The sequence below is a fragment of the Pristiophorus japonicus genome, chromosome 8 (genome assembly GCF_044704955.1).
Source record: "Pristiophorus japonicus isolate sPriJap1 chromosome 8, sPriJap1.hap1, whole genome shotgun sequence".
Taxonomy (NCBI): Eukaryota; Metazoa; Chordata; class Chondrichthyes; family Pristiophoridae; genus Pristiophorus; species Pristiophorus japonicus.
The window spans coordinates 101,328,357-101,346,798 of record NC_091984.1 but is presented as its reverse complement, the minus strand read 5'-3'; the positions used below and the strand labels follow the sequence as shown (position 1 = coordinate 101,346,798).

At 47.4% G+C, this 18,442-nt stretch overlaps 1 protein-coding gene across 2 annotated transcripts in view; it reads right to left on the bottom strand.

Moving 5' to 3' along the window:
- Positions 1-521: 521 nt before the first annotated feature.
- Positions 522-18,442, bottom strand: part of LOC139268665 (P-selectin-like) — a 186,550-nt gene continuing 168,629 nt past the window's right edge. For both annotated transcript variants that reach the window (XM_070887195.1, XM_070887196.1), the window contains 4 exons: positions 8,464-8,589; positions 7,225-7,255; positions 6,278-6,333; positions 522-1,969 (listed from right to left, as the gene is read on the bottom strand). In XM_070887195.1, coding sequence (XP_070743296.1) covers positions 1,959-1,969; positions 6,278-6,333; positions 7,225-7,255; positions 8,464-8,589 — 224 coding nt within the window. In that variant the 3' untranslated portion in view covers positions 522-1,958. The remainder of the gene's footprint in view (positions 1,970-6,277; positions 6,334-7,224; positions 7,256-8,463; positions 8,590-18,442) is intronic.

The following is an 18,442-nucleotide window of genomic DNA, read 5'->3' as shown; positions in this document are numbered from 1 at the left end:
TTCAGTTCTACAAAAATCTTCACTGGCGCCATTCTACTTTCGTTTGGAGTACATTTTCACTGTGGAAACTTTCAAATCAGGCGTCAGTGGCTGGACACGCCCCCTTTTGAAGAAAAAATTCTGTTCTAAACTAGAACTGTTCTACCTGACTAGAACTGCAGAAGAAAAAATGTGGAGAATTGCGATTTCTAAAATAGTCCGTTCTCCACCAGTTGCTCCTAAAAATCAGGCGCGAATCATGTGGAAACTTGGGCCCATTATCTGGACCCCAGCATTTATGTAACTGCCTTGCATGCATCAGTTGTTTTGGTACGTTGTAATGATACAAAAACTGCAGTTCATCAAAATAGGGTTTGTGTAGTGAAATGTTTGCTTACTGTGATGCACACGAGTGAAAGTTGTTGATAGAATAAGCCATGAAAATGAAAAGGTTTGGTACTTTGTAATGGCAGTTACTCCTTAAATTCACCATTAACTGAATTTTAATTAATCAACAGAATAACATGCTTATTCCATCCTCTGTATATATTGTAAACATCTTGTTGCATGTTTTGCTTGGAAAACCTGAAACCATAGATTCTGTTAGTGGTGTAACATCTGAAACTCTGATTTAAAAAAAGTAAAAAGAAGAATCTCATAAGTGAAGATGATAATACCCTACACACTTTAGCCAGATCATCTGGTTAGCTATTCAAATGTACAGAAATCAATAACAAATTAAATTTTTATATACTATTCGCTTACAGAGAGACATCTCAGACCACTTTACAGAGTCATGGCCATTAAATGAACAACGTGCAGGGTGAAGGGGAAGGGGAAGAAATAGGCCTGCCACAGAGCAAAGCCATGATCGAAGAGAAGCATTTATAGATGGCTCTCGATTGCAGGAGCGAGGTGACAGTGGAGATGCTGAAGGACGGAGTTCCAGGGTGCAGGGACATAGTATAAAGATTCTGGCAGGGCTTGACAGGGTAGATGCAGAAAGGACGATTCCCCTCATGGGGAATCCAGAACTAAGGGGCATAGTTTCAGAATAAGGGGTCGCCCATTTAAAATGGAGATGAGGAGGAATTTCTTCCCTCAGGTCGTGAATCTTTGGAATTCTTTACTCCAGAGAGCTGTGGAAGCTGGGTCATTGAATATAATTAAGGTGGTGATACAGATTTTTGAATGATAAGGGAGACGAGGTTTATGGGGAGCGGGTGGGGAAGTGGAGTTGAGGCCAAGATCAGATCAGCCATGATATTGAATGGCGGAGCAGGCTCGAGGGGCCAAATGTCCTACTCCTGTTTCTATTTCTTATGTTCTTATAGTGGCTGAGGAAGCAGACACTTAGTCAAGCGGAGGGAGCGGGGAATGAGAAATAGGCCAGTGATGGAGGAGGGGAGGGTGCATGCAGGGACATACAGAGGAGATTAGTGGAAGTAAGGCGATGCAAGTTCATGGCGGGTTGGGGCGATGGATTCGATTAAGTTGATTCTCGGGGATACAAAGCATCTGTGGATCTTGGCAAAGATAAGGGTAATGAGGACGTCGGCTTTTGTACTAGTGAGAATGTGAGCAACATCATTATGGATGAACTGTAGCTTATTGAGGATAGAAGTAAGGAAGTCAGGGAGTAAGTTTGGGTGCAGATTAGGGTTTCAGCAGGGAAGATGGGGAGACAGGCAATGTCACAAAGGTGAAAGAAAGCGGTCAGGGGTAGGAGAATGTCAAGATACTGCATTTCTGGTCTTAGCCTAAAATTGGGAAAATTGATGGAAAAGAAGCCGGTGGTCCACTGGTGTTTGCAGGAGCAGAAGAGGTTGGCTTCAGTTTTGTTGGCATTCAGCTGGAAGAAGTTTTGGCTCATTCGGGTTTTAATGTTGCAGAAAGTGACAATATCCCTGGAGGCAATGGTGGAGGCAGAGAATAGTCCTATTTCCTTTGTGCATTTGTACCGATGACACTTGTTCTATTCATGTGGATCCTGTTGAGAGAAAAAGATTTAACACAAAATTATACTCATGTTTCAAACCTAAAAGTTGACTTTTAAGGCGATATTCTACGATTTGGTGCTCCCATTGGGGGTTGATACTTGCAGAGAATCACCTCTCTCTACCCCAAAGCAAGGTGTACCTGCAAGTACCTGTGGTAGTTTTTCCATGTCATATTCCATCACTCTCAAACAATCAGAAGAGCATGGTTTATGTACAAGGCAAGAATATATGCAAAAAATCACAATGTGACTGAGCTGACCACTGCCCTGAAATGGATGAACAAATATTGATGTCGCCTCACTCAACATCTGTGTATCAGTTGTGGGGGAAGCTTTGTTGAGGCTTTGAGCCCTTCCTAAAATGTTCACTCAACCTGCTAAACTCAGAAGGGCAGAGCATTGGTCACAGATCCAACACTTCTTCACCAGCTCACTGTCAACTAGTCAGATCGCTGATTTGTAATGGATGATCAGAGATACCAGTCATGATTTGTTGCAGCTAATCTGTTTAGCTCTTTCCAATATTGTACAAAGATTTCCAGGACTGGAAAGGATATCAATCTTGTTTATACCGCTGGAGCTGTTCTACTCCCAAGTGGAAGAGAGTTTAAACTATCGTGTATTAACTTAAAAGGGGTTGGTCGATGTCTTTTTACACAAAGTACTCTCCTCAACTTTCCCAGTCGGGGCATTGCATTTGGCCCCGGACTTCGGAGGAGAGAAATCAGCGGGGTTCCTAGTCACTATCCAGTGACGCTGCTGAAGCTGACTTCAGTTGGATGGCTGACTGTAAACAATGAGTGTTAGCAGATAGAGCCCACACCTGTGCTCACTAGCCATCCACATTGACTGTCCACACATGTACATTTTACTGAGTTTCAGATTGGAGTCATTAAACAGACACTTTTCTAAAGGTCTACACTACCCTAATGGGTAAAGGCTCACTGAACACTTGCACATCAATCAGGCTATACAATTTGCATGCGTTTTACATGATATTTAAAGGACCTCTTTAAATTTACATTCATATCCTCATCAATTACTTGGTTTAATTTTAATCATCTGGGTATAAAAAGATCATGCCTTTGAGAAAATTAATAACACTCAATCACGACAATACATGAATCAGGATAATAAATAAAAACTACAAGATGTCAGACCCTCAGAGATCTGAAGCAACACTGTGATTTCCACTGTATTTTCTAAACAGTAGCAGGCCACTTGTCTCATCACAGTGCCTGGGGAATAGAAACATAGAAACATAGAAAATAGGCGCAGGAGTAGGCCATTCGGCTCTTCAAGCCTGCACCGCCATTCAATGAGTTCATGGCTGAACAAGTAACTTCAGTACCCCATTCCTGCTTTCTCGCCATACCCCTTGATCCCCCGAGTAGTAAGGACTACATCTAACTCCTTTTTGAATATATTTAGTGAATTGGCCTCAACAACTTTCTGTGGTAGAGAATTCCACAGGTTCACCACTCTCTGGGCGAAGAAGTTTCTCCTCATCTCGGTCCTAAATGGCTTACCCCTTATCCTTAGAGTGTGATCCCTGGTTCTTCACTTCCCCAACATTGGGAACATTCTTCCTGCATCTAACCTGTCTAAACCCATCAGAATTTTAAACGTTTCTATGAGATCCCCTCTCATTCTTCTGAACTCCAGTGAATACAAGCCCAGTTGATCCAATCTTTCTTGATAGGTCAGTCCCACCATCCCGGGAATCAGTCTGGTGTACCTTCGCTGCACTCCCTCAATAGCAAGAATGTCCTTCCTCAAGTTAGGAGACCAAAACTGTACTCAATACTCCAGGTGTGGCCTCACCAAGGCCCTGTACAACTGTAGTAACACCTCCCTGCCCCTGTACCCAAATCTCCTCGCTATGAAGGACAACATGCCATTTGCTTTCTTAACCGCCTGCTGTACCTGCATGCCAACCTTCAATGACTGATGTACCATGACACCCAGGTCTCATTGCACCTCCCCTTTTCCTAATCTGTCACCATTCAGATAATAGTCCGTCTCTCTGTTTTTACCACCAAAGTGGATAACCTCACATTTATCCACATTATACTTCATCTGCTATACATTTGCCCACTCACCTAACCTATCCAAGTCACTCTGCAGCCTCATAGCATCCTCCTCGCAGCTCACACTGCCACCCAATTTAGTGTCATCCGCAAATTTGGAGATACTACATTTAATCCCCTCGTCTAAATCATTAATGTACAATGTAAACAGCTGGGGCCCGAGCACAGAACTTTGCGGTACCCCACTAGTCACTGCCTGCCATTCTGAAAAGTACTCATTTACTCCTACTCTTTGCTTCCTGTCTGCCAACCAGTTCTCAATCCATGTCAAATCACTACCCCCAATCCCATGTGCTTTAACTTTGCACATTAATCTCTTGTGTGGGACCTTGTCGAAAGCCTTCTGAAAGTCCAAATACACTACATCAACTGGTTCCCCCTTGTTCACTCTACTGGAAACATCCTCAAAAAATTCCAGAAGATTTGTCAAGCATGATTTCCCTTTCACAAATCCATGCTGACTTGGACCTATCATGTCACCTCTTTCCAAATGCGCTGCTATGACATCCTTAATAATTGATTCCATCATTTTACCCACTGCCGATGTCAGGCTGACTGGTCTATAATTCCCTGTTTTCTCTCTCCCTCCTTTTTTAAAAAGTGGGGTTACATTGGCTACCCTCCACTCCATAGGAACTGATCCAGAGTCGATGGAATGTTGGAAAATGACTATCAATGCATCCGCTATTTCCAAGGCCACCTCCTTAAGTACTCTGGGATGCAGACCATCAGGCCCTGGGGATTTATCGGGCTTCAATCCCATCAATTTCCCCAACACAATTTCCCGACTAATAAGGATTTCCCTCAGTTCCTCCTTCTTACTAGACCCTCTGAACCCTTTTATATCCGGAAGGTTGTTTGTGTCCTCCTTAGTGAATACCGAACCAAAGTACTTGTTAATTGGTCTGCCATTTCTTTGTTCCCAGTTATGACTTCCCCTGATTCTGACTGCAGGGTACCTACATTTGTCTTTACTAACCTTTTTCTCTTGACATATTTATAGAAGCTTTTGCAGTCCATTTTAATTTTCCCTGCAAGCTTCCTCTCGTACTCTATTTTCCCTGCCCTAATCAAACCCTTTGTCCTCCTCTGCTGAGTTCTAAATTTCTCCCAGTCCCCGGGTTCTCTGCTATTTCTGGCCAATTTGTATGCCACTTCCTTGGCTTTAATACTATCCCTGATTTCCCTTGATAGCCACGGTTGAGCCACCTTCCCTTTTTTATTTTTACGCTCGACAGGAATGTACAATTGTTGTAGTTCATCCATGCGGTCTCTAAATGTCTGCCATTGCCCATCCACTGTCAACCCCTTAATTATCATTCGCCAATCTATCCTGGCCAATTCACGACTCAAACCTTCAAAGTTACCCTTCTTTAAGTTCTGGACCATGGTCTCTGAATTAACTGTTCCATTCTCCATCCTAATGTAGAATTCCACCATATTATGGTCACTCTTCCCCAAGGGGCCTCACACAACGAGATTGCTAATTAATCCTCTCTCATTACACAACACCCAGTCTAAGATGGCCTCCCCCCTAGTTGGTTCCTCGATGCTCAATTCCTAAGTGCTGTGGACAGGGAAAAAGGAGTGGAGAGAAGTGGTATCAGGTCTCCTCCCCCACTGCACTGCCCCAGGATTTCTGAGGTTTTCCTTAGTGTCCATACCTGGATCTGGGTCTGTAATTACAACTCATACTTAAACAACTGTTTCTCGTGAGGAGATACAAGGCTGATTTTCCTCTCCCCAAATATGGCAAATTGGGGCATTCCTGGCACTCTCACCACAACATGCTGTATTTCCATCAATGAGACGCCCAAACACAGGACACTCCAAAAATAAAAGCTGCTGGTGGGACTTATGCTGCCCACCCCGCAGCCCCCCCCCCCCCTCCAAAGCTGAAAGGGCCCTGGGAACAACTCAAAGATGACAATTACCAGCAAAATAATTTCTCATCTTCATCCAGCAGGATCTTAGAGCCTTGGAGTCTTCTGGCTGCTGCATGCAGTAGCACTCCTCTTTCCACTTCTGGTTCCCAGTGCAAGTGCAGACAACTGCCAACACCCACAGAACTGTATTCCAACAGCAGACAACATCTTTTGGAGAGCAAAAGAGGTACTCATCCTCCTTCAGAAATATTCCTCTAAGATTGATTACATATTATAGTTTCTACTCATACAGTACAATATGTTGACGAGGTTTGTAATCTTACCTGCAGGAGTATTCATGAACGCTGGATTCTCAAACATATCTTCTGTACCCTCAGTACTGGAAGACAAGTATAGCAGTTTAATTCGAAATGAATTGCTCATGGACAATTTAAAAAGAAATTGAATTGAGTCTGCCTCCGGGATTAATATATGTAATGGATGATGGTCGCATCCCTATGCCTCTGCAATGAGCAATTCCTCATCCTCAGTGATTTCAATCTGAACCGAGTTCCCCTTGCTCTCTCTCCTCTGAATTCAGCACGTCCTGTCTGCCCAAACCTCTCCTTCCAAATATAATTTCCTACCCATATTCATGGCCATCCCCTAAATCTGCTTGGCTTTCATTCAATATTTTCCCTGGTTAACAGCCTGTTTGAGATTGGGAAAGTGTCCAATGGAGCTGCAAAGGCAGACTCTACTACTCCATCTTCTGTCTTGTTGTATAAATAGGCCATCTACAATAATACAACAGCCTGGAATTAAAACAGAGCTTAAAAATGTTTATTGGGAACTGGATTGCAGTGGGTCAGTGCATTATCTATTTGCTCCAAAACCTGTGTTTGAATCCAGTCTGTAGAGATGGGATGAAATTATTCCCTCTACTGGCTATAAGTGTTATACATTTAATGCTTTTGAGCAGCCTCGATCTGATTGGCAGTGCCATTGCATAAAAATGCAACTAACATGACACTGATTGGCATTTTTACTCATTGGGCAAAGTATTAAACCAGTAAGTGGCGCTCTTCCAAAACTGGGAAGAAGGCACTTTTCAGGACAGTAAAAGCAGCTAAACATCGAAGCCACTGTGTGATACTTGTTCAGGGAGCTTGGCACTGACACTAGGTACTCAAAATGAAAACAGATTTCATTTCTCAGCGTTAACATTCCCACTTTGATGAGCACAAACATTGAATTTGAAGTTAGCAGAACATAGAGAAATTGAAGTTACCTGTCAAGGGTCAGCATTTTTGCATCATCTTCTGAAAAAAAAGAAAACATAAGGAATATTAAGGCTTGTATCTTGAAACTTTTAATTTTAAAAATAACTTAAAACACAACACATGATTTCAGCCAGGCAGATGTAGGAATGCTATAGTTAGCCTCAGTGCCTCTGGACTGGGAGGGGGAAAGGTTAGCAGCAGTCTCAATCTTGATTGTTATCCAGTGATTCTGCTGGAAAGTGCATATGTGTGGATGTCAGGCAAGAACAGGGTGAAGTATATTTGTAATGTCAATCTTGGTCAAACAGCCAGTTTACGCTCACTGTCTTGTCTCACACATGAAGTCAAGGCACTCAGGTCACCAGCTTCCATGGATTATACACTTTGAGTTTATATATTTAATCGAGATGGTGGGCGGGGGGGTGGGGGGGAAACTTGAACATAAAAAGTGTAATCGGAGTTTTAATTTACTAAAGAGCTATTACTGGGTTGAAAGCTGATTAACTCAATTAGGCATTATGCACAAGTAACAGTCTACAGCAACATTTTGATCCAAAACCACAATGCAAGGCATTCTGATTCTCGTGTCACCCATCACTCAAGCTCCTCAGCAAGTAAGTGGCTAGGTCCTATTGACTAAACTGCTTGACCATTCAAAGCCAAATAATTGACACTTAATTATTGGTGCATGAGTTAGAAGGGTATGGTTTCAAGCCCCACTCCAGAGACTTGAGCACATAATCTAGACTGACACTTCAGTGGAGTACTGAGGGAAAGTTGCACTGTTGGACGTGCTGTCTTTTGGATTAGACATTAAACCGAGGCCCTGTATGCTCTCTTAGATAGATGTGAAAGGATTTGAAGAGCGAGGGGGAAATTCTTCTGGAGTCTGGCCAATATTTGTCCCTCAACTAACTTCACTAAAACAGATTGGACATTTATCTCAGTGTTCCAAGTCAGACATTACTGTATGCAAATTGGCTGCAGTGTTTTCTTACATTGCAACAGTGACTACACTTCAAAAGTACTTAATTGGATGTGAAGCTCTTTGGCACGTCCTCAGATTGTGAAAGGCGCTATATAAATGCACATTCTTTCTATGGTGAGATCTTTCTGTCTGGCACTCCAGTAGGTAAGTAAAGGTATATCAAGTTTTGGTACAAGATGGCACACTCCTAAATACTGTTTGCAGTCAGCTCATAGAAAAAAAACTATTTTACTATTGGACTGCTAACATTCTTAGTTACCTTTCTTTTGCAGTTTTTTTCTCATCCAGGCCACAATCATACCAATAACGAGAGCAAGTAAGACAGCTGCTGCACTTCCACCTATGTAAGCCAGAAAACTCGCTGCAGGGGGTAATCCAGCAATCACTAAACATAAGAAGAATACTAAGCGGTTACTATGGTGTAACTGGTAACTTTTGTCACATTAGGTTGATTATCTGCGCATTACTGTTGTTGTCACAGCCCAATAGTGATACATCACACCAGCAACGTATAAAATACTACATTTGTGAGTTATTGCTCTCTGTTCATAACTACACTGATTTGTTTCACATGGCACTTTGATGATCCCCATGATGTTAGATCTTGGCTACCATCTGTATCTTGGAAGTGTAAAATGATTGATTACATTAACACACAAAAACATGATATAAATGGCAGGAATTTGAAACTGCAACACACGATTGGAATTATTGACACAATGGCCGTGGAGAAGATGCTAGCATTCAGCCCTAATGAGGGAAGTTTATAAAGGGGGATTTCCCTCATCCAAGCAGAAGTCCTAGGCTGCTCACACCTGGACCTGGGAACAAATAGGAAGAAGTTGTGTGCCATTCGAAGAAGTTTCAAGATAAATGTACTCTGAGGCATACATGCATACTCAAGCTGTGGTCCCAGAGTAACTGAACTTGCTGGACTTTCTGAAAGAGCAGCTGCAGAAGATTCTACAATGTATTATCCCCTTGATGTTACAAATCTTTATTTAATAGAGCCTGTAAAGCACACTGAAATGAGGATACATGACGTCCACGCACAGAGCTCTTCACAGGATGACCGGAAATAAAACAGGCAAATGAACAGTATGCAAATTACTGGGAGCAGTCTGGGCCATAGGATGGGGTTCTTCAATAAACTGCTGCTTCCATCACTCATTCACAAAAAAACAAGCTCATAAATGTGTACCATTTACAGGCCAAGGCAGCCCACAACATTCAGGAGTGAATTATACTATTTTAAGGGGGTGCAAGAGCAGAGGGACCTGGGGTTGCATATTCACAAATCTTTAAAGGTGGCAGGGCAAGTTGATGAGACGGTTAAACAAACGTATGGGGATACTTGGCTTTGTAAATAAGGGCATTGAATACAAAAACAAGGAAGTCATGCTAAACATTTACAAATCACTGGTTAAGCCTCAGCTGGAATAGTGTGTAAAATTCTGGGCATCACACTTTAGGAAGGATGTCAACAACTTGATGAGGTTACAGTGGAGGTTTTACCAGGATAATACCAGGGATAAGGGACTTCAGTTATATGGAGAAGCTGGGATTGTTGTCACTGGAGCACAGAAGATGAAGGAGAGACCTAATAGTGGTATTCAAAATTTAGAGGTTTTGATAAAGTAAATAGGGAGAAACTGTTTCCTCTGGCAAGTGGGTCGGTAACCAGAAGTTATAGATTTAAAATAACTGGCAAAAGAACTAGAGGGGAAATGAGGAGAAACGTTTTCCACACAGAGTGTTGTTAAAATCTGGAACGCACTACCTGAAAGGATGGTGGAAGTAGGTTCCATAGGAACATTCAAAAGGCAATTGTACATGTACTTGAAGAGGACTAATTGCAGGGTTATAGGGAAAAAGCCGGGGTGTGGAACTAAATTGGACAGCTCTTTCAAAGAACCGGCACAGGTACGACAGGCAGCATAGTCTCCTTCTGTGCTGTAAGATCCATTGATTCCAAGGGTCAAACATTCTAAAGGTGGCACCGCCCTCTGTAGCTGACAAGCTGCGCAGAGCATTGGAGAGGGAGAGTGGAGTCAAGGCAGCACCATCCAGTAAGCATCCTTCAATTGTTGGGATCTTTCATTCAGTTACTGCATTGCCCAATCCTTAAGACAGGGTTTACACATGTTTTTGCATGAAGCATTAAAGTAGTATCAGCTTACCTTATTTTACTGGGATCACAAAATGAGGGCTCACGAGTAAGCTATCGCAGTGTGTTTGAGCAGACTATTTGATCATGAAAGACATCACAATGAAGCCCAACCCTGTGCATAGATGATGAACAGGGAAGCGCACTTTCCAGAAGTAGCTGTCAGGAGTAGAAACCTTAGGCCAAGGGGACAACCCCAACAGGAATTAGCAGAGCACAGACCAGGGATCTAACCTAGGACCATTCTGCTCTATTGGACTCTGTAAAACACTGAGCTGTGCATTTACTAACAGAGCCACCTTCTCTGTTTCTTCGAGTCCATCTCTCAACTGATCAACATATAAAACCTATTCTCAACTATTGCAAAAATGACATGTTGCATTCTTATGCTTATTATGTAGGGGAGGACGAAAACCCCTCATTTTACCCAGAAGGAAAAGGGCTGTGGGATCAGTCTGTGCTGTGAATTGAAACCGATGGAAGGAAAACTTTGGGACACAAATGGAGACCCCCCCCCCCAGTGTTTGGACTCATAGGAAAGGGAACTTAATTTGGAACTATCTACCAGAAAGTTTGAAATCCTAAAGTGCACATGGAAGAAACTATGAACTTTAATCGAATTTGGGATTTTTTTAAAGGTCTGCAAGAAAAGGGGTGGAGTCAATATCAAAAGGGCCAGTTTGGACATTGGAACTAATCAAATTGTCTGGGAACTGTATACCCTCGAAACTTGCCCCTTGAAAACATTAAGCATTTAAACAATGCCACATACATATTCCAACACCTTTTTCATCAGGCATAGAAATATCTGGCTCAGGCCAGACTAGCACAATGGCTACAGGAGGCCAATGCAATCAACACCCACTCAAACCTTGAGTAGGTTAAGATCAGTGGGGAAAAAAACCTAAAAACCTCAAACTGTTGCATTTTTCAAAATCAAAAGTCCACCAATGAGAAGAATCGACTTCAGCAGGAGAGGCGGACTGGATAATCTGGCTATAAAAAAAGGGTTTCTGACGTAGTGAAGAAGAGAGGAGTGATGATTTTCCCTGCCCTCGTGATTCAACAACCACAACCACAGGCCTCTCGACACGGAAGGAAAACCAGTGTCCGAAGACACTAAAGATAGAAGAAACAAACCACCAGACTGCAGAAGGCACAGTAGTGAGTATAACCTCTGGTCCCCAGAACTCCCAACTCAGTTAGGCCAGGAAAGGTGGGAGGTTGGGCATTGTACTGCTAAACTGGTGTAAAGATTTTCGTTGTGTCCGTTTAGTGGGATTTAGGGGGATTGTTTTGTTGGTGTATTGCTGTTTGTTGAGTTACACCTTGCCAAATAAATTGGAAACCTAAAGTTCCTCTTGGAATCACCTTGTCTCAGTTCTATTGTATTACATCTCCTGATCGTGAGTCTTATGTCAGAACCGTGTAAGGGAAGCTAGGAGCGCCTCGAAAACGCTCAACTGTGTGTCACAGGCTAGGGAAGAAGGGGTTAGGAGTGTTTGACACTCACAGGTGCCTCACAGGCTAGGCATAAGCTGTGGGGACGCACGAGTCTCAAAACTCCCTTCATAAGCTGTGGACACAGTCTCTCCAGGGGTGCTCTTGCAGCACTCAGGGTACCTCACAGGCCAGGCATAAGCTGTGAGGGCAGAAGCCCAGAGAGAGACACCCAAGGCACAACAACAACCCTGTGAAAACCCCTTACAGAACATGGCGACCCAGATGGGACATAAGCAAACAGGAGATGTTAATATAACAGATGAGGTGATAAGAGAGGAAACTAAAATGGAGGAGAGAATTTCCTCATACATTTTTGGCAAGGTGAACCTCACCAAACCTTGGGTGCAAGCCCTCACTCGGGCAGAGCGCCCAGTGGATGCTGCTGCTCAGTGGACAGCAGGGAAGTACCACAACCGCAGGGTGGAAAAGGCCATCTGGCTTATCTGCCTCACCCGCCAAGTCCGAAAGCTCGACCAGCGGGTGAAGGACTTGGAACATAGTCTTCAGAAATCATAGGAGCTCTCTGCTATCCGGGCTGTGGTTGGGGACAACCTGCTGGCCGAATTAGCTGGGGAGCAGCAAAGGAACCGACAGTTGGAGGAGACCTTCCGAAATAGCCGGGACTATCTTCAGTGTCAGGTCACTGAGGCCAAGGGTAGTGAGGGGTCCCTCCGGGAACAGAACTCTCGGTACACCCAGAAAATTTGGGAACTGGAGAATAAATTAAAAGACGTACAGGCAGCCTATAAAGTGGCCAGTAGCAGTGAGTTTGCAGATCACGGTCCCTGCCAGGAGAGGATTAAAACTCTCACCCACGCTCTGTCCCAGGCAAAGGGGATGGTCGCCCTGATAGAACCTGGAGGGTCCACAGGGGACAAAGGAGAGTATTGGGGGGTAGAGGAGAATCCAAAGGCAAGAGACGCCCGACCACCTCCTGAGGCACCGGTGGTTTGTCCGGTGGGGTACCAGGAGGGGCAGGGCACGCAGGTAGTAGCATTCCCAGGGCTGGGGGCAGGACCAATGTGTCCCGCTCAGCAGCAGGGATGTGAGGCTCCAGCCGAGGGTCAGTTAAGGGCTGGATCAGGAGACCAGGCACTGTCTGCTGCACTGGGTTTGGTGGGACAGCCGGAGGTAGAGGGACCAGCGCAGAAAGATCCTGAACCAGGGCGGATGTGCCCGGTCAGGCAGCGCAAGTACAGTCCACCACAGGGAGGTGGCCAAGGTCGGGGAGTGCTGGAGAGCGACTTTATTATTCCCCATGGAGTTTAATCACTCAGGGCCATGGTGGCCCATTTGGCCAAACTCACTCGCAGCGGGGACCCGTCTATCCACTTCATGGAGGTGATGCAGGCAGGGGAAATTAATGGGTGCGACGAGGAAGAGACAGCCAAGCTGCTGCTCTTCTCTCTGGACAGCAAATTGTACCAGGCCCTGCCGGCAGAATGCCGGAGGGGACAGCGTACATTTACTGAGGTCCAGAGGGCCGTCCTTGAGGCTATGGGCTTCGATGACGGCAGTCCTTTCGAACGGGTCGAAAGGACAAGGCAGCTCGCAGGGGAAACCCCGCAGGCGTTTGCGGACAGGCTGTGGGTGGTATACCACGCAGCCTGTGGGGAGCTCCTCGACCGGGCGAATCTTTCCGCGGTACAGACTGGCCGCTGGCTGAGGATGCTGGTGGCAAACTGCTTGCCCCGGCTCAAGGCCAGGGCAGAACTGTGGTTCGATTCCCGGGACCCCAACCTCACCGAGGAAGCAGTGGTCAGGCAACTGGCACTGGTCCAACGGAATGGAGGAGGGGAGGAGGAGAAAACCTCCAAAGGTCGGGTAAATGAAGTAAAGCCCAACTCGATTCCCAAAAGGGAATGGCACCAGGAGGGTGGCCGCTCGATTGATAAGGAGGGTGTGTGCTACGGGTGCGGGAAAGCTGGGCATTTTAAAAGGGATTGCAGGAGCCCAGTAAAGAGATATGGGGGGAGAAGTCCTTCAGGAGCCGCCCAGAGTGGGGGAAGTGGAGTGAGCTGCAGTGAGGACAGCGCTAGAGGGGACTGGGAAGGTAACCACGGCAACAGGCAGGGAAGCACCAGCAACCCTGCCAGTACAGAGACCGTGACTAGCCCAGACCCAGCCTGCATACCTGTGCCCACTAGAATATGACCCCTGGGGACGACCCTGGGTCAAGATGGAAGTTGAGGGTGTATTGGGTACCTACCTTTTGGACACTGGTGCTTCCAGCACGATAGTCCATTCGGAGGACCCCGCAACCTCACCTCTATCAAACGGGGTGCCGTATCAACTAGTTGGGTTCACAGGTAATGAGAAGGCTGGGTTTTTCTCAGTCCCGCTTGCAGTTCGTTTAGGAGCACTCCAAACACAATGGAAGTGCGTCCTGATGAACTGGGAGCAGGTGGGAAAAGGGATCTTGGGGGCTGATTTTATCATCGCTCGCCAGATCCTAGTAGACTTGAGGAATCACTGTCTATGGGGCACAGTGGGCACGGGAGCAGAGGGAGAAGTCATGGTTATTGATAAGAAACAGGGAAAAGGGACTCTGTGTACAATGAAGCCAAAAGGGGGTTACGACCTGGAGGTTCTGGTCAGTAACACCCCGGCCGAGTACCGGGACTATGTGCAAGCAAATCTTGCAGCATTTGCCACCCATAAACACGACTGTGGGAGAGTCACAGGAGTGGAGGTTCGAATAGATGGGGATCCCATGTTGCGCCCGCAAAAGCAGTATGGCTTTCCCCGAGAGGCAGAAGCAGACTTGGAGACAGCTTTAAGCTCGCTTGTCGAGCAGGGTGTTTTGAGACTCATAGCCACCCATGTCAACTCCCCGCTTTGGCCGGTTAGGAAACCGGATAATTCTTGGAGGGCTACGGTGGATTATAGGGTGCTCAATAAAAACATCCCAGCTTGTGCTCCCACAGTAGCGGCGGTTGCGGATCTAATAGGGGAAATCCCTGCATCCGCAACCACGTTCACAGTGTTGGACATATCCAACGGGTTCTGGTCTATCCCTGTACGGAGGGAAGACCAGTACAAGTTTGCCTTCACCTTCCGGGAACAGCAGTATACATGGAGCTGCCTCCCACAGGGCTTTCATAATAGTCCCAGCATCTTTCACCAATGCATGGCGAACTGCTTAAAAGGCTTCAGCCAGCCACACCAGCTGGTCCAGTATGTGGACGACCTGTTGTTGTTCACAGACAGCATTGAGGAACACGGTCCACTGCTGGCCGAACTGCTGGTATTACTGAAGGAAGGGGGTTTTAAAGTTAACCCCAAGAAAGCCCAGATAGGTCTAGGAGAAGTAAAATTCCTGGGCCTGACGATAAGGGCAGGAGAAAGGGCCATTGATGAGGCTAGAAGAAAGGCAGTGCAGGAACTCCCTGTCCCTAGGGATGTGTCGGGGGTAAGGTCTTTCCTGGGAATCACTGGCTACTGTAGGGACTTCATCGAGGACTATGCAGCCACTGCCGCCCCTCTGCTCAGACTCCTACATAAGGGGGTCGAGTGGGAATGGGACGAGGGCTGTGAGGCAGCATTTGTCCGTCTTAAGAGAGACCTGCAGGTAGCACCAGCCCTAGGGGCAATTGATGGGGTTGAGGAATTCTTCCTGGAGGTGGCAGCCAGTGGCGACAGCTTAAGTGCAGTGTTGCTCCAGGAGCGAAACGGTCAGCTGAGACCAGTGGTGTACTCCTCCAGGGTCCTCACGGAGGTAGAAAAGGGATACTCCAATTGTGAGAGGCACTTGCTTGCCATCCACTGGGCAGTAAAGAGAGCTCAGATCTTTACCGGAATATCCCCCATTACACTCCTCACCCATCATACCCCGACGCAGATGCTGTTGGACGGGAGGATTAAGGACGGGACAGTGAGCAGTGCTCGAATCACTCGCTGGACCCTCCTCCTCTCCCAAATGACTTTAAAGGTCAAGGGCCTCTGCGAGCCCAGGCTCGCAGCAAATTTAATCTATCCAGGGCAGCCGCATCGATGCTCTGTGGAGGGAGTATGGGACATTAACTTTGGATTTCGGGCAGGGATACACCCCACAGGCCGCGAGATCTATGTTGATGGCTCCAGTTCAGTGTCCGCGGGTACAAGACTCACGGGCTGCGGAGTTTGGGATCCCAAGGCAGGGATTGCCTTGGCTCTTAAACTCCCATGCACCCTGAGCGCCCAGCAGGCGGAACTCTCGGCGGTGATGTATGTGGTCACACACCCCGAGGAATTCCCTACCCCATACACGATTTGCTCGGACAGCATGTTCACTTGCAATTCATGTACAGAGTATCTGGCGATTTGGTCACGCCGGGGGTACACCTCTGCGGATGGGAAGCCCCTTGTGACCAAACCCCTGCTAGAAAAGATCGTGGCTGCAGTGGGAGAAACCGGGGATGTATATATCCATAAGGTAAAGGCCCACTCCAAAACTGAGCCACGGGGGGAAGGTAACCAGCAGGCAGACCTGCTGGCAAGGGAAGGTGCTCGCACAGGTCGCCCATGGGACCCATATGAGGCAGGCAGGATAGCAGCAGCAAGAAGCAAGCCAGGGACACAAGGGAGCGTAGGGGCGGCTGTGGCCCCGGACCTTAAAGTAGTCCAGATGCAGGATCCGATCCTGAAGGCTGCCTTGGCTGCTATCAAAAGGGGGGAAAAGGCAGAGGGCCCATACAGTGCTGTAGATATTGCTGTGCGGGAAGGCATGTTGTTTAAAGGGGACAAATGGGTAGTGCCGCCACAACACCGGAGGGAATTCCTTCAGCTGGCCCATGAGGGTCCAGGTGCGGGACACCCTGGGCCAGAATCTACCTGGCAACGGGTAGAAAAGGCAGGGTGGTGGCCAGGCCTCCGGGAAGACGTTCGCAACTTCTGTGCGGGCTGTCTGGTTTGCACTGCAAACAATCCAGACCCTCAGAAAAGGAAGGCGTCTATAGGACACGTCAGGCGGGTAGAGGGACCATGGCAGTCGATCCAAATCGACTACATCGGACCCCTACCGGCCGCCCAGGGAGGTTATAAATACTGCCTTGTCCTGGTGGATGTGTTTTCCAAGTGGGTGGAAGCCTTCCCTTGCCGAACAGCTACCGCGGTGGGGACTGCAAAAATCCTGGTGAGGGAGGTGTTCTCTCGGTGGGGTCTACCTCAAATCGTGGAGTCCGACCGAGGAAGCCACTTCACCGGCCAGGTGATGCAGGCCACCCTAAAGGTGCTGGGGATAAGAGCCAAATGGCATGTCGCCTACAACCCTCAGTCCTCAGGCCCCGTAGAACGCCTGAACCGGACCCTAAAGGAAAGGCTGCGCAAGGAGACGGGAGACTCACCGAACAAGTGGGTGGAGGTCTTACCGTTGGTCCTCATGGGAATCCGGGCCAGTCAGTCAAAGAGCACAGGGTACTCACCCCATGAGCTGATGACGGGCCGGATCATGAGAACCCCAGTGCATGTGTTGGCGCCGGTTCTCACCGAAGGGCAGCTCCGAGAGGTGAACCGGGACCGGTTTGTCAGGAACCTGTTTGAACACCTGAAACAGATTCACTGGCAGGCTGCTAGTAACATGGGCAGACAGCATCAGAGTAACCGATTGCTGCTAGAACCCAGCAAACACCACGAATGGGAGATAGGGGACCAGGTAATGGTGAGGAACTATGCTCGGGTCGGGGTTTTTGAAGCATTATATATGGGACCATACAGCATAGTCGACAAGGCTAGCCCTATGGTCTATGCGGTTCGACTGCCTCGCCGGGTGAAGTGGTATCACATTAATCAGTGTAAATTGTTTGACCCCAAAAGAGGTAAAAAACAGAGGGGACGAGCAAGGGAAGGGAATCAGGCACTGGGGGAAGAACAGGCCCCGGTGGATTTGGAGGCTCCGGAGGAGGCAGCGGGCCCCGAAGCTCTACAGCCGGGGCTGGTTCACTGCTCCTGTAAGGCTATCCCGCCACTGGGTAGAGGTTCCCAGCCCACTAACAGAAGTAGGGAGAAAGGCTCTACCATGAGCAAGGTTCAAGGGGAAGCTGAACCTCCCATGGTGGATCAGCTGGGGCTAGCCCAAGAGGTGGAGGAGATGGCACTGCAGCCCATAACGTGGGACTCTGCACCGACAGTAAGGAGGAGTAACAGAGTGCCACAGCCCAGGGCGCCGTGGTCCCCTGTTTACTTAGCCCCCCGCCCCAGACTAATACGGCGAAAGACAACAGGGAGGGTGCTCTGTTGTGCTAGCAAGGGTCTCCCACCGATCATCCGGGGCTCGGGACGGCCTTGGAGGGCAGCACAAGACTCATTTAGGGGGACCATACGAGCCCCTCAGCGGAGGACATCCTGGTCCCCAGGGTACGGTCAGCCAAGTGGTCGACGACGCCTGTACAGTGACAGGATATAGCCTGGCCACCCGGGGACGGGTGGCGGTGTATATATTTTCACTTCCTGTTTTGTTACTTTGTGTTGTGAGTATATGTGTTTAGGTAAGGCAGTGACGGTTGGGTACAGCATTTTTGTGTTTGGAACATGTTAAGTGGGCCGAGCCTGGAGAGGTCTCTCAAGGCAAGGCCATGTTCTTCTTGCCTTT